Consider the following 16073-nt stretch of genomic DNA (forward strand, 5'->3'; position numbering starts at 1 on the left):
TTCTTCTTTGATAGCCTATGACATGATCTAATCGAAGTTAATGTCTCCATTCGTATTTCGGCTAGTTACCCCACACGCACACACACACGGTCCTCCATCGTATAGTTCTTTTTTCCACCCTGATCAACTATTTAGTAGAACACATTCAATATGTCGCCTCTATCTGCACTACAGATTATAAATACCACAAACAATTGAAGACTCTCTTTCCCTTCTCCGTCTCTTCATAATCCAGGCTTAGTCCTGATTAGCTGGTTATTTTAAGCCTTCTTCCCAACACTTTATTTATTTTATAATTTAGTTGATCTTTTACTTTTGTCTTAAAAGGATTTTTATAGTTACTTTTTATCTTCAAAAAAAAAAAAGTACAAGTCGAAACAATCGCTTATAATAATCTTTAATTATTAAAAGATTAACTCTCTCGAATTTTGCAAAACAGGAAGACTGTTATTTCTCAAAAGAAGAAGTGAAAAAAAAAGATTGTCTGTTATATAAAAAGAGCATAGTTTGCCAATTAAAAGAGAAATTACGTTTATTAAAGAAGATACATTTTATTTTATTTTTTTTATTTTTTTCAAGAAAAAAGATACTAGCTCTCAAAACTTTTTTCAGTTTTGATTAACAGGACCAACCATTAAAAGTCAAAAAAAAAAAAAAAAAAAAAAAAAAAAAAAAAAAAAAATAGATACATGTAAGATGATTATTTACCTTGCAACATATCTAGCATCAAAATTAGACTGTTTTTCCTTGATATATTAGTAGGTGTGTAAGGTGATAAAATAATAATTCACTAGAGAAACAAGATCAGTAATAAGGCGACTGTTAAAGGTGATATATACTCTTCTGAAGCCCCTACGACAGGTCTTTTGTTATTCCCAAAAATTTGCCCAATTCAAAAGATAGAAAAAAAAAAAGGATAAATAGAGATGAGCCCCTCATGATTATTAACTTTTTTTTCACCAAAATAGACATTAATTGACCAATAACAATTTTGTAAGTTTAGATTTTGATTTCTAATATTAATAATAGAGTGGCAAATAGGTGTAAGAAGCTTATATTTGTATAAATGAATTAAATTAAAATAAATAATAAAAGAAGTTGATTAGAAAGTTTTAAATGCTTAATCAACAATAGACTTTATGATGTCAACATGTTGTTTACGAATAAAAAAAAAAACGGTGTATTTAATTGCATAGAATGAATAATAGAAAAGTTCTAAATGAAATACAAATATCATTTTCATTAAATGTTAAACGCCCGTTGACTGAGTTATACTTTGAACCTTTTTTTTTTTTTTTTTTGACCTGATTTTTATCAATTTTACAGAAATATATCTTTTTTTTTTTCCTTTTCCTTTTATTTTTTTTTTTTTTTTAATAATAATGCCTATTTTAAGCCATTTAGCAAATAAAGTCAAGTACAAAGTACGACATACAGTTCATACAGTTATCAAAGGAAATGAAAATGAAGAAGACGAAGAAGAATACTCTTCTGAAGGACATCGATATGAATCATTTGCACCTATTCGACATGAAGCTATGGTAAAATATTTCATTGATGGACATGATTATTGCTGGTAAACTATATTAGTAAAGCTTTTTGTAAAGTTGATTATTAATAATTATTACTTCAGGGCTGTTTCAGAAGCTATTGAAAATGCAGAAGAAGTTATTTTTATCGAGGATTGGTGGTTGGTAAGATTATTTTATTTTATTTTATTTTTCCTTTCCTTTTTCTTTTAATCGGAAAAAAATAAAAATAAACTAATAATTAAATTTATAACAAAGTCGCCTGAATTGGTAATATTCAGAAAAAAAAAACAAAAATAGAAAGTTCATTTGTATATGTTCTAATAGTTGAAGTAGTATCTCAGAAGACCACCTGAAAAATATCCTGAATATAGAATTGATGCATTATTAAAACGAAAGGCAGAGCAAGGAGTTTTGATTTATATTGTCGTGTACAAGGTAATCATGATGAAGAAAAAAAAAAAGAAAAAAAAATGACGTCTGTAACACAAATATTATAGGAAGTTGAATTAGCATTAACATTAAATAGTGCACACACAAAGAAGGCTTTACAAGATTTGCATGAAAATATTGTTGGTAAGTAGGCAAATAAGCATAATAAGATATAAAGTAATTTATCTATTCATTTTTATACATAGTTCAAAGACATCCTGATCATGCAGTTGGAGGAACTTTCTTCTGGTCACATCATGAAAAATTTGTTGTTGTAGATAACAGAATTGCATTTCTTGGCGGTATTGACTTATGCTTTGGGTAATAATAAAAAAAATAAATAAATAGTATTTTATGATTAGCATAATTAAACTTTTATTTAACAGTCGATGGGATACACACTCTCATCGATTAGCAGATTTTACTTATTCACTAGATCCTACTTTGGAAATTTTTCCAGGTATAAACTAGAATAATAAAAGATAATATGAGCTAATTCCTTTAATATAGGTCAAGATTACAGTGATGCCCGTTTAAGAGATTTTGAGCAAGGTAAATTATTCATAAAAATTATATAAGCTATACTAAATGCATATTAATAGTCGCTGATTGGGATATGAGATTGATCGATAAAACAAGTATACCTCGTATGCCATGGCATGATATTTCTCTTTGTGTTGTAAGCCTTTATAAATATATATATATATGTATGTATATACTAGTTTTATTCAATTGACTTTTTTTTTTCTTTTAGCTTGGTGGACCTGTTTTGGATGTTGCACGTCACTTTTGTGATAGATGGAATTTTATTAAGCACTCAAAGGCTTTAGATAAAAAAAGAGCACCTTTCTTAAAGCCTCCAGTAGGTGGTTATAGCAGTTATCAAAACTTTAAAATTTCAATTGAAAGTAAAATACTTCGATCATATCATTTTGAACCTAATACTGCAGGTGTACATGGCACATGTAATGCACAAATTGTGCGAAGTAGTGCAGGATGGAGTTCAGGTATTAATTTAGAGGTAACATTTATTATGTTCCTTTTTAATAATAATAATAATAATAATAATAATATATGAATATTAATAATGTAGCACTCTATCCAAAATGCTTACATTGATGTTATCGATCGAGCTAGATACTATGTCTATATTGAAAATCAATTCTTTAGTAAGTATAAAGGTATGAGCTTATGAGTTTATTCACTAAAACTTCTTCCTCTCTTTCTAGTTACTACAACTGAGAATGATCCTTCCTATATATTGAAAAATCGAATTGGTGAAGCTATAGTGAAACGTATTATTCGAGCTCATGATGAACAGGAGAAGTTTAAAGTATTTGTATTAATCCCATTAATGCCTGCCTTCCCTGCTGAGCTTAGTTCTAAAGATGCTGCTACTGCAAGGTATATTGCTTATATATATATATATATATATATTATTAAATGAAATAATTTATAACTAAGCAAAATACATATTAATATTTATTGTATAGACTCGTTATGTACTACCAATATATTTCTATTTGCAGTGGTGAAAAGAGTATTTTTGAGCAATTGAGAAAGGCTAATATCAATCCTGAAGATTACATCCGTTTTTATAGTTTAAGAAGTTATGATCGTATCGATCGAGCAAAAATAGAAGAAGCATTAGCAATTGATGCTGGCTTTACACCTCGTCAAGATTTGGCTGGAGTAATGCAAAATGAAGTAGAATCTACTCAAATACGCAATATTCAGAAATATCCTCCACCTGCTGGTTTTGCTATGCCTGATGAAATAGAAAAGCATCGACAACAAGAGTATTCTATGCCTACCCCACCTCCAAAACAAGACACCACTTCTCCTCGAGACCATGAAGCTGAAAGACGAGAAGTTAGCTCTTATGTAACAGAAGAATTATATATACATGCTAAACTACTTATTGCTGATGATCGAGTAGTTATTATGGGTTCAGCTAATCTTAATGATAGATCACAATGTGGTGATCGTGATTCTGAAATTGCTATTGTAATTGAAGATAAAGATATGATTCCATCACGTATGGATAATCAACCTGTAAGTGGTTTTGATCCAAATTTAGTTTTCTTTTTAATTGATTATCTTTATATTAGTATCAAGCAAGTCGATTCGCGGCTACTTTGCGTCGCCAGTTATGGAAAGAACATTTAGGTTTATTTCATGAAGATGAAATTGATATCGTGAATCCTGCTATGTTGCCTTTACCTGTTCCGCAAATAGATTATACGAATACCCCTGAAGATCAATGGGTTATGGATCCTTTAGATGATGAAACACTGGATAGATGGAACCGTACAGCTGCAATAAATACAGTTGCTTTCCGCGAAGTATTCCATTGTGTACCTGATGATACAAGTATGACATTTTATATATAGTATACAAATCAAATTTATTAATTTTTGTTTTTTAATTTAGTTGTAACATGGAAAGAATATCATGCTTTCTATCCTGATCCAGCCAAAATTGAATTAGGACATGTTCATGATCCTGACATGAGTTTAGAAGAAATTAAAAAACATTTAAGCAAAATTCGTGGACATCTTGTGGAATTCCCAACTAAGTTTTTATGTTGTGAAGATTTACAAAGCGAATCAATTCCTGTTGTCGGTTCTACTATGCAGGAACTATATACATAAAATACATGTTATTTAGCTTTTAATCGTCTTAATCATTTTTTTTTTTTTCGTGGCAGAAGTTATTATTTGCTAATTATTTACATGAAAAAAAAAGAACTATCGGATTTTCCATTTGTTGAAAAAGTAGTCAACATAATTAAAACTACGACAGCATTTTAAGTTTTTCTTTTTTTTTTTTCTAATATTCTTTTTTTTTTTCTACTATTCTTTTTTTTTTTCTACTATTCTTTTTTTTTTTTTTTCTTTCAGTTTCGTATCTTGTTTCTGTTATAAATGCCTCCACCACTTACTTCATTTACGACTTTATTAACATTAAAAACAAAGCCGCTTGCAAGTAAGACACTCGGCCCTTTATCTTCAACTGTCTTAAGGCAACAACAGCAACAACATAATTATACGACTACTAATGTAAAAAAGGCGCAAATAGTAACTGAAAAATCAGTTTTGGATTCTTTTCCTAGACCCAATCTTCAACCTACACTTCACATGAACATGTACAATCTTCAGGTCTTGAAAGCATTAAATCCAATTCAAACATGTTTTAACTGTAACGGGCCTCATTCAACCGAATTTTGCCCTTGCTAATGTAATGAACTCTCTGATATTTATTTAACCGATATTTATTTTAACCGATATTTATACCCACCCCCCATAAAGAATAAAAATTTGCTGCTTTTCATATTATATATTTGTATACATATATTTTTTTTTTCTATTTTACATAATTGATAGATAGTTAGTTGTCAAGGTGACGACTTTTACGATTAAAAAATTATTTTATTTTATAACAAAAATTTAAAAAAAAAAATGCGATTGCCACTACTAAAGTTGATAAAAACAATAACATGTATAAAGCAGCTATGAAATTTGTCGTTGAATTTAAGCAAAAGAAAGTGGAAGAAGGGAAAAGAATGGATTGAGTCACTTGTCTGAAAGAAGAGAAGAATTTTAAAGATATTCAATTATAAAAAATATCGAATCATTACGACGTCAGTTCCACAAGTATATGAAAGGAAAGCCAGAACAAACAAATTCTGATAATTCAAATTAAATAAACTACTGTGGTATCTTTTGAATACCTATTTTTATCTTTATCAAATAAAACAAACAAATCCTTTCTCTGCATTTGTGTGTCAACTAACCATCCGTGGTCCCTTTATCTATCGCATACTGTAACAAGTACTAGAAATAATAATAAATATCAATGTATCCTTAGTTTAAAAGATGAGAAAAAAACTCGTTAGAATTCTTCTTGAAAATAGAACATTTAAATAGTTGTAATAGTCTATTGTTGTATAGTTAAAAAAAAATTATATAAAAAAAAACTAACTAATCTTCTTGTAAGGGACACATTCAATATATGTGGTTATCATTCAAGTACTATAACATTATAGTAGGTTTATAGTACATCGATGGGGGATTTAAAAAAAAAACCTATAAGGTTGATTTTCGAATCAGACGTATTCCTTTTGAATATGAGAATAAAAGACTCGACATTATAACTAGACCGAGGAAAAAAAGATTATGGTTATGGTTATGATGTTGAATTTGTTTATTCGAATATTCTTGGAATATAGATCAATTGACGAAAGTAATATAATAACTATTATGGATATTAACACCAATTTGAATATCAATAATGCAATAGTATGGAATGTGTTGATTCTGGCATGACTTTGTTAATATCATTCTATCCCTTTCGACATGCAGGTAATCTTTAAGAATTTAAATAATATAAAGCAAACTACTTCTAACATACATACATGTATATATGTTTTTGTTTGGGGGGAAAGAAGCAATATAAATCAGTTATTCCCTTAGTATTAAGCAAACTTTAACTTATCTTTTTTTTTTTTTTTTCAATGAAATTTAATATAAAATTTACTGACGGCCGTTCCTGAATTTTTGGACTTTCTTATTCTCCGCATACATATTAATTATTGTTTTATTTTTATAATGCTATATAATATACTTTAAATGCTGCTTACTCATATTATGACTTTATTCTCTGTTTTATTTCTTTTTTTTTTCTTTTTTACGTATTTGTTTATTTATTTTTTCGTTTGTTTGTTTGATGACTAGATATAATTTTCGAAATGTACCTTTAACAAACGCGAAACTGCCAGTCACTAATTAAGCGCGTATTTTATTTTATCTTTTTTTTTTTTTCGTGGTATAGTTTATCCATTTTTTTTAAGAAAAATACATAAATACATACACATATTCATTTATAAATAAATAAAATATGGATTTGAGCGATGATACCAACAAACGTAGTTTATTTGATGACAATGACACCCCCCTAAATTCATTAGTTGCACCTAGTGATCATGATCAATCTGATTCAGAAGATGATTTTGCTTTAAATTCTATGGTCGATCAAGATGCTCTTGATAACTATAACATTCCATCTAATCTTAAAAACATTCTTCGAATGGATGATCATGATATCAATCTCAACGATTCCTTTCGTGATGATTCCGAATCTGATGATGATTCCTTTATCAATCGTCGTTTTGAAGCTTCAGTAGACATCAACAAAATAAATGAAGAAATAGAAAAAAATAAGAGTAAATTTATGAACTTTCCTCTTATGCCTCCTACTGAAGAAGAAAAAGAACCAAAAATGACCGTGAAAAGACCTAAAAAGCCTCGTGAAAAGAAAAAACGAAGAGAGAAAAAAGATGTTTTTGAAGCACAACGAGAGGCGAGAGCAAATAAGCTACATCAACTACTCAAGGGTTTAAGAGAAGAAAACGAAAGTGAAGAAGAAGAAAAAGAAAATAACAAGTCTAAAAGAAAAATGGGACGAAGAACAAGAAAGAAAGAATCAAATGAAATAAAAGTAGACGAGAATGGTGAAAGATTGATACGTACGACTGAGCTTTTAGACGACACAAGTGAAGAAGAGGAGGACGAGGGAGAGGAACGAAAGTTATCAAAGAGGGCAGAGCTAGAGATGTATCGTGAAGCAGAACGTCGTCGAAGGGCAGCTAATGTTATGCTAAAGCCAGTGTATAATATTAAATCGTTTGATGATTTTGTGAAACGTCGAGATGAACATGAACAAGCCTATTTAAGAAAATTAGAGCTTGAAAGGCAGCATAAGACAGTCTCTAGTCATATACCCAACAAACACGAAGAAAGTGATGATAGTGATCTTGAAATTATAGGTGATCCAAAAAGGATTGCAGCATCCCTTTTATCACCCGATCGTGTTCGATATCCAATACCTAATTTCTCTCCTATCAGGCATGCCTCTATTGCTTTACGAGAACACAATCGAAGAATGTTAAATCGAATTACGAATGAAGGATATGATCATAGAATCAAGATGGAAGAAGAAGCTAAGGCACGTGGCTACTTTGCTTCTGCTACAGAAAGAGCAAAAAGATTACTTGAAAAAGAAAAAAATGCCTTAATGATTAAAGAACAAGTAGATATGCATTTTGAAATGAAAAAAGGACCAAAGAATTATAATAATAGTTCGGAAGATGAGGATGAAAGCTATGAGGCTAATGATGATGTCTTTGATGAATTTTCTGGTTCTGAAGAAGAATTTGATATTGATTATGTAGATGATGTAAAAAAGAATTCTTTGAAACGAAAAGTGGATAGCAATGACGAAGATGGGGATGAGAATGATATGGCAACTATAGCTTTCAGACGTTGGAAAGGGAAAAAAGCTAAAAAATCCATATTTGACGATGAGGATGAGGATGAGGATGAAAATGAGAACTCTTCTGCAAAGAAGAAAGCTGCTCAAAAGCCTGAACCAGCACATTCTATTGTAAACTTTTTTAAAGCCAAGGTAAACTTTTGAATATATATAAATCTACAGATAATTAATATATATATATATATATAGGAAGCAAAAAATAATGAAATTAAAGAGGCAAATGAAGATGAAAGAGAAGAAAAGCCTCTTACTCGTCTTGTAAGACGTGATTCCAATGATGATACAGTAGATGATACTAAAGAAGAAATGCAAACTGATGATTTAAATGCTATGGATATTGATGAAATATCTGCTCCTGTAAAGAAATTACAGAAAGCCACATTATCATCTAAGCCAGAAGGAAACAATGAATACCTTGAAGAGGAAGCTGAAGAGGAAGAAGATGAATATTTCGGCGTGGCAGGTTCTGATGAAGAAATTGGTGAAAATTTAGATGAATTTGAAGATGATGGTCTATTAGTCGAAAATAATGATGAATATGTAGATGAAGCAGTATTAAGAGAAGCATTTATGTAGGTTTTTCTATTAAAGGACATGGGATAATTACATAGCACATGCTTATACATATAAATATTTCTTTTTGTTTAGTCAACAAGATAAAGAAAGTGATAGTAATTTAATTCAGCGTTTAATTACAGATATTGCAGGTGGTGGTTTACGTAGACAGAAAGCAGCTGCAGAAGCAGGGCTAATGCTTGATGATATTGACCTTTATGATGATGAAGATAACGATCTTATTGCAATTCGTAGAGCTGCAGAAGCTAGAAGACGTAAACTTTTAAAGCAAAAAGGGGAAAATATTTTGGAAAATTTATGTAAGTACTGAAAATTTAACCTTGAAGAACTTTAATTCTCTAAATAGGCCTATTTTTATATACAGTAAATGATCCTAAAACAGCTGCTTTTGCTAAGGCAGCACAAGCTATACCTGATGAATCGGTTATTGCATTTTTAAGCGAAAATGAAGAAGACGAGGATGAAGATGAAGACGATGATGAGAATGAAGATTTTATGATATCAAAAAATAAAAATCGTATTATTATTGAAGAAGAGGAAGATGATGTGCAGCAAATACAAAATATCTTGGATCACAATGAAGATAAGGTCGATTTAATGGATGATATTTCTGATGATGAAAATTTCGTAATTGTGGTAAATTCAACATACACTATTTCTTGTATCTTTTTTTTTTTTTCTAAAAAAAAATTAATAATATTAATAGGACGGATTTAAAACTAAAGGCTCCTCATTACCTGGAGAAGTCATTAATAATGCTTCATAGAACAACTTTAGTGTAGAACTGTTTTGCTCTTTAGAAGCATTATTAATATTATTACTATATAATAGTAATACTGTAATTACGTATATTCTATTCATATAACTTTACATGTATAATAATAATCTATCTCTATGTATATTATATCATCTATTTGGATTTAAAAATAGAATATTAATCATTGATAGCTTTACCTTTATATACATAGAATATATATTTTGTATTTTTGTATTTATAATAGTATTTTTTTTTTTTTTATGCGTATGCGTCGCAATAATTTTTACATATCTGAATTCAATTAAAATATATAGTAATGCACTAGTATACAGTTATTATTAACATTTTTGCACCTTACATAAATATTCAGTTTTTCTTTTGCTTTAACTTTTTTATATAACGGGTTTTTAATCAAGGTATAAACCCGCAAATAGTGTCAAAAATAGTCGATGCAAACTTGTAAAAAGAATGATTGAATGTATGAAAAATAAATCTTCAATAAATACAATACTATATCTCCTCGTTTAAACTCATGGGCTCCTCTTGTCTTCCATGAACTGAAAGGTGAATTGTTTATCCTTGAGAAGATAACAGACACAAACAGTGATACTTGTGTTGTGTTTATTATTTGGAAATAATAATTTAATATTCGTGTGATTTGATTTTTTCTAGACTTAATAAATAACTTAAACATGTAGAATGTTTGTATACAATTAATTAGTTATTATTAACTATTCTGATCTATCTATAAATGTAAGTAATTTGATACAGTTTGTTAGGTAATCCACTCTACTTTTGAATAATAAATTGAGCAAATCATAATGACTTTAATAGAGAACATAGTCGTATCTGATCAAGAAGTATTGATCATACTATATCAAAATAATATCCTTAACAGCTTTGAATACTAATCCTTGGTAGCTTATAAATTAGTAGAGTATAATAGTGTAAGCATATTTGTAAAATGTTCCAATAATAAAATCGCAATATAAATATATACAGATATATAATATGCTTTGTATTATATAGGAAAAAAGCAGATACCTTCGTTTATTTTATTTTTTCAATAATCTTTATTCTATCTGGTTTTTTTTGTCGCACTACAAAAGAAATTAGTTATAAATTAAAAACAAATATCTAACATAGATAAAGAGGCCTTTTTTCAGATGTTATCATATTATGTCGTGCCTGATTTTGTAGTAGTAAAATTCATATAAGACTTAATTATACCTATTTGTTATATAAGTAGATAATAACATAATATTAAAATAAAATGATTTTTATTAACTGATAAAATAAAAATTAAAAAATTAATGATTTCTGCCAGACTCGAACTGGCGACCGCCTGCGTGTTAAGCAGGCGTGATAACCAACTACACCAAGAAACCATTTGTTGATTTTTTTTAACCCTAGTAATAATTGAGCATTTAGTATGAATTTAAATCTCCGACAACCAATTAGAATAATGATAATTGGTGACGTAAGTATGAATTCTATTTTGTAATATTGGTTTTTTTTTATTGCTATTGAGAGAATATCATGGTTATGTGATCTGTAATATAGTTAAATTAGGTAAACAGTCTTAATAAATCATATAATGCATTTCTATGATATCTGTATTCATATACAAACGAAATATATTTATTCTTGTGTGGAAAAATAAGTAACGAACTTTACCTCTAAAAAATATATTTTCTTCTGCTATATACATATAAATTTATATAAATAATTTTTTAAAGCTGGCTGAGGATACACTAAGAGTGATGAATATGCAACAAATGATTGATCTCACTTAAAAATACATGTATTAGTTATAAAAATAAATATACAAAAAAAACCGTAGACATATTTATAATGACTCATGATATTATGTAGACAGTCAAATTATTATTCTCTTTTATAATTATATTCTTCAATGCAATTTGTTGTATTTTTATTATCTTCATTTATAGAAAGTGTATGTGTTTTGATATTCTTATCTCATTTACTATGAAATGATTATTCTTTGAGTTCTTTACACTTTTAATTGTAATGAAGCCTATGGGCAACTCTCAACATACCTTTTCTTGTCTTTTTTATTTTATCTTATCTGTAAACCACAACAAGAGAAACTATTTTATAATAATATGTATTTCAATGAACATAACAGACATAATTTACTGTTGATTTCTTTTTATGACTGCGTAGTACAATACATACAACACTTATTAGTATGTTCAAATACTCTGAAAATGACAATTATTAAACTGTGAAAGCCTATAGCACTTAATCTTACTCTATAACAGCATCTAGAATTGTTCTATTAGATCAGGTTCAGAAGAATAAATAGAATATTAATCATAATAAAGCTAAAGATTGCGACCATCTCATTTTTTTTTAAAAAGGAAACTACTGTATAGTCCTACGGAAATCATCTAATAGTGAAATAATAGAAATAATGGTATAGTTACCTATAGATAAATCCTAAGAAGCATTTGAATATTACTGTAATAATAAGTATTCAGATTAAATTGCTTTCTAATAAATAGTTATAACATTAGCTGGACACTAAAGCCCATTTATAGAATGGAGAAGTTAGGTTGAAATGTTCAATTTTGATAGGCAAAACTAAATGAAATAGATTACTATAATATGCGCTTGTTTAGATAAATTAAATTGTAAACTAGCCATTAAAGCAATACCGAGATAGCTACACTTTTGATTTACAAAGTTGATGATTGGTCATTGGTTGCTTAAATAGTACGACTTTAAAGTAATTACAAGCTTATTAACATGAAAATTTATCTTAGTCAAGCAGTATGCAATATGGGAGTATGTTTCTATTATACAGACAAACATAATAATTCCAAAATTATTATCTTCTATATAATTATTTGATTTCTATCTCTAATGCTTTAAGCTCATTAAGATACCCTTTTGGAAACTATATGCTTTTAGTGCTCCTAAATTTGACACATGCTGTTCAGATTTAAATTCGAAACTGCCTTTTGCTCGTAAGTAAAGCTTACATATCAATCCTATTCTTTGTCTATTTATATCTTCTAGTTGAAACAGCTGAGTCTTGTACTGGTATCTTAGTTGATTACTCAATAGTAGGTTTAAACTTCTAACTCATTAACCAACCACAAACTACATTTGGCTATAGTCGTGTAAATATTTTCATAAACATTGCCACTACCAACAACTATTGTTGTTTGCTGAAAAAAAGAAAAAAAAAACCTCTTTATTATTTAACTTAAACAAGATTTATTTTACACAACCTTAGACTACCCAAGTATTCTCTCTTTGAGCTAACCATTAATCTGCTATCTGTAATATATATACTTTTTGAAATATGCAATACGTTTTATAATATACTCCTCTCTCCATCATCCATTGATACTAATACCTGACTTCTAAAATAGTTGCTTTCATGACAATGCTAAAAGTTTTTTTTATATTCTTTCAAGCCCATTATTTATCTGTATTATTTCCTCTTATCTCTTTGGAAGTTTTTTTATTATCTTTTCAATTTTCACTAAATTGAATAAAACAGACTGCAATATTACATGTCTGTTTGGTTATTATTTTTTTTTCTGTTGTTTTTGATTAATTAAGCTCCGCTTCAGATACGGAAAAAAACAAAAGAAAAGGGATGTATTTTGTCAAATGGACATTATTTAATTAAAATCTTTTTTTTTTTTTAAAGAAAAAATTAAAAGTTTATGTTGTAAGATTTATTATATTTATTCAAATATGGATCCAGCAACAGAAACGATAACATCGCCGTCATCAATAAAGTCTGATGTTAATACAGAATCAGTAGCTGAAACACCTATCATTGACACTGAGTTAGCTCAATTAAACATTTGTGACCAATTAAGAGCAAATTCATCCTTCATGAAAGTCATGGCAACATTATTCCATTATGGTAATCAAGCCATGAATGCTGCTCAACTTGTCATTGCAGTTAGGACTTTAAATCTATTACCATTAAGGTAAATTGGATTAATTTATAATGCGCGTTTTTTTTTTTAATTAATTATCATGACAGAGGTGAAACTCCTAAAAGCACGATTCAAGGCATCATTTCTACTTCTAGAAAGATAGCAAGAGACTTAAAAATACCCGATCCTTTCCGAATTGATAAAGATGGTGCGGGAAGGCAAGCTAAATATGCCATTTCCAATGACATTATGAACGGTGTCCAGGCACCTGAAATAAAAGAAATTCCTGATGAGCCCATCATTTTGCGTCCTGTCGAATATGGATCATCAGGTTACTATGCCAATCAACACGCTAAACGTCAACGTAAAGCTCCTTCATTATATTCTCCTTCAACAAAACTGAGACAAAAAAAAAAGTCAAGAGTTACAAGATCAAAAAAGAAAGATGCCAATGAAATTTGCAATTCTGATGTAGAGATTGATTCAGAAGATGATGAATCTGAGTAAAAAAAAAAAAAAAAAAAAAAAGAGAAATGCATAATTTATAATACAAATCTTCTCCTTTATTCATATATATTTCTTTTTTATTTTTTTAGTTTTACATCATTTGTTTCTGAGGATGATAATCAGCAACCTGAAATAATTGAACAAGATACAATAGCTGACTATTCTTTGTTATATTCTCCTCCTACAAGTGATATAGATTATATTGACCGCATTAATTTTGTAGAATATCCTATTGCCAGTTACTTTGCTATCGTGCAACAGAAAGGTTACTCTTACCCTCGTTTTCGCTCTCATGAAAAAATTAAAATTCCAAAAGAGCACTGTGAAGATAAATTTAGAGTAACAGATATAAGTATTAACAACAAAATCATGGGTCGTTTATTTATTCTTGCTGATGGCCATGGCGGCCCTGGCTGCTCAGAATACTTTGTAAGAAAGACGCCTATTGCTGTAAATGATTTATGTGCAAAATATGATCCAGCTCAATTAGGTGATACAGCTATTCAAAAAGAGTTTGAACAAGAAATTAAAGCTATGATACAGTCACTTGATGATGGATATTTATCTTTAAAACGCCAGCAAATTGCAACTGCCAAACAAACAGGAGGTCAACCAGTAGATAATGATGGCTGTACACTGATCTTAAATATCTTTTTGGGTGAATGGCTTATTAATGTCAATGTAGGTGATTCACGCACAGTTTTAATTTCTGCCCCTGAACCTTCCTCAGCACCTCCTACCTCTATTGAAAATGCCAACACGCTTGGTATTGATAATGATTATAAAATGGATGTTGTATTTGCCTCACAAGATCATAAGCCTTATTTAGAGCATTTAGCGCGTCACATTTTGGAAAATGGAGGTGAATTTGTAGATTCGGTACAAAATAAAGTTATTAAGGTAGAATTAGATAAATTAAGAGAGGATGGTAATCGACATGCAAAACGTGTTGCATTGAAAAATGCGAGAATTAGACCCAAGGACTATCAGGCTGGTCTTGATCAGTCACCAACAGTAACAGTAGACGATGCGTCAGAGACTTTGGAGACAACGGATACTAAAATTGAAGATAGTAATTCAACTCTTGGTACAAATTGGACTGCTCAAAGTGCTGTACGTACTACAGTGAGTTCACCACCAATCACAAAAAATCGTTCACGAGAAGATCGCATCCCTTCTCTCAATGTAGCACGCTCTTGTGGTGATTTGGATTTCAAGATGGATCCACTCCATAAGATTATTTCTTGTGAACCTGATGTTACATTCATTCGTATTTCTGACCAACCCTACATTGATCATACCGTTCTATTAAATGGTCCTCACAAAGAAAAGCGAAGGCACTTTTTATTTATGAGCACAGATGGTACTTTTGATTACATGTATGAAGAAACAGCCGAACGACAAAACAGAGCTATTGCGAAAGTCATTGGGCCTATGATTGAAGATGGTGAAAAGATTGGAAAATATCTATTAGAGGAAGAAGAAAGAATTCAGGGACAAACAATTGAACATAATAAAGAAGTAATAGTAGAAGAAAAAGAAGAAGAGAAGGATAAAATAGAATGTGAAAAAGGAGATGAATCAAAGATAATAATTGAAAAAATGGAAGAAGATGAACAGATAGTAAACAAAGAAGAGCTAGTAAAAGATGAGGAAATGAAAGACGACAATAAAGTGATAAATGAAGCAGAAGAGAATAAAAAGGAAGAAAATAGTGACTCACATATGGACGTAGATATAACTGAAACACCCAAAAAAGAAGAAGAACCAGAGGAGCTTCCTCGTATACCTTTGTTACTTCATGAGTTAACTGAAGAAGAGGCCAAAGCACGTAAAATTAAAGAAAGAACACTCGTTTCTTCTGCAAGATATTTTGCGAACAGAGAAAGTGCACATGGTTTTTTTGCATCCACTTTACAAGATTATGATGATTGCACTATTATTCTTGTAGAAATCTAAAAAAAAAAAAAAAAAAATACATACGCATTCATAACTCTCTCTCTTTTTTTTTTT

General features: G+C 29.5%; 4 protein-coding genes and 1 non-coding gene across 5 annotated transcripts; 4 read left to right on the forward strand and 1 right to left on the reverse strand.

Moving 5' to 3' along the window:
- Positions 1 to 1363: 1363 nt before the first annotated feature.
- Positions 1364 to 4793, forward strand: BX663DRAFT_497470 (uncharacterized protein). The gene is made up of 15 exons (XM_051525916.1): positions 1364 to 1576; positions 1634 to 1694; positions 1788 to 1799; positions 1866 to 1967; positions 2030 to 2105; positions 2168 to 2282; positions 2348 to 2421; positions 2472 to 2513; positions 2564 to 2640; positions 2716 to 2982; positions 3055 to 3130; positions 3191 to 3365; positions 3455 to 4016; positions 4073 to 4334; positions 4395 to 4793. The coding sequence occupies exons 1-15, from the start codon at positions 1383 to 1385 to the stop codon at positions 4613 to 4615; spliced, it is 2316 nt and encodes a 771-aa protein (XP_051386722.1). The 5' UTR covers positions 1364 to 1382; the 3' UTR covers positions 4616 to 4793.
- Positions 4794 to 4842: 49 nt separating this feature from the next.
- Positions 4843 to 5299, forward strand: BX663DRAFT_497474 (uncharacterized protein). The gene has a single exon (XM_051525917.1). The coding sequence runs from the start codon at positions 4889 to 4891 to the stop codon at positions 5198 to 5200; it is 312 nt and encodes a 103-aa protein (XP_051386723.1). The 5' UTR covers positions 4843 to 4888; the 3' UTR covers positions 5201 to 5299.
- A 1503-nt stretch (positions 5300 to 6802) lies between these two features.
- BX663DRAFT_203905 (uncharacterized protein) lies at positions 6803 to 9055 on the forward strand. The gene is made up of 2 exons (XM_051521750.1): positions 6803 to 8426; positions 8484 to 9055. The coding sequence occupies exons 1-2, from the start codon at positions 6861 to 6863 to the stop codon at positions 8868 to 8870; spliced, it is 1953 nt and encodes a 650-aa protein (XP_051386724.1). The 5' UTR covers positions 6803 to 6860; the 3' UTR covers positions 8871 to 9055.
- Positions 9056 to 10941: 1886 nt separating this feature from the next.
- On the reverse strand, positions 10942 to 11015 carry BX663DRAFT_t27. The gene has a single exon. It is a non-coding gene; the product is annotated as a tRNA-Val (tRNA).
- Positions 11016 to 13193: 2178 nt separating this feature from the next.
- Positions 13194 to 16036, forward strand: BX663DRAFT_497477 (phosphatase 2C-like domain-containing protein). Its single transcript, XM_051525918.1, has 3 exons — positions 13194 to 13604; positions 13661 to 14056; positions 14150 to 16036. The coding sequence occupies exons 1-3, from the start codon at positions 13363 to 13365 to the stop codon at positions 16017 to 16019; spliced, it is 2508 nt and encodes an 835-aa protein (XP_051386725.1). The 5' UTR covers positions 13194 to 13362; the 3' UTR covers positions 16020 to 16036.
- Positions 16037 to 16073: the final 37 nt, after the last annotated feature.

The sequence above is a fragment of the Cokeromyces recurvatus genome (genome assembly GCF_025118155.1).
Source record: "Cokeromyces recurvatus strain NRRL 2243 chromosome Unknown BX663scaffold_3, whole genome shotgun sequence".
Taxonomy (NCBI): Eukaryota; Fungi; Mucoromycota; class Mucoromycetes; order Mucorales; family Mucoraceae; genus Cokeromyces; species Cokeromyces recurvatus.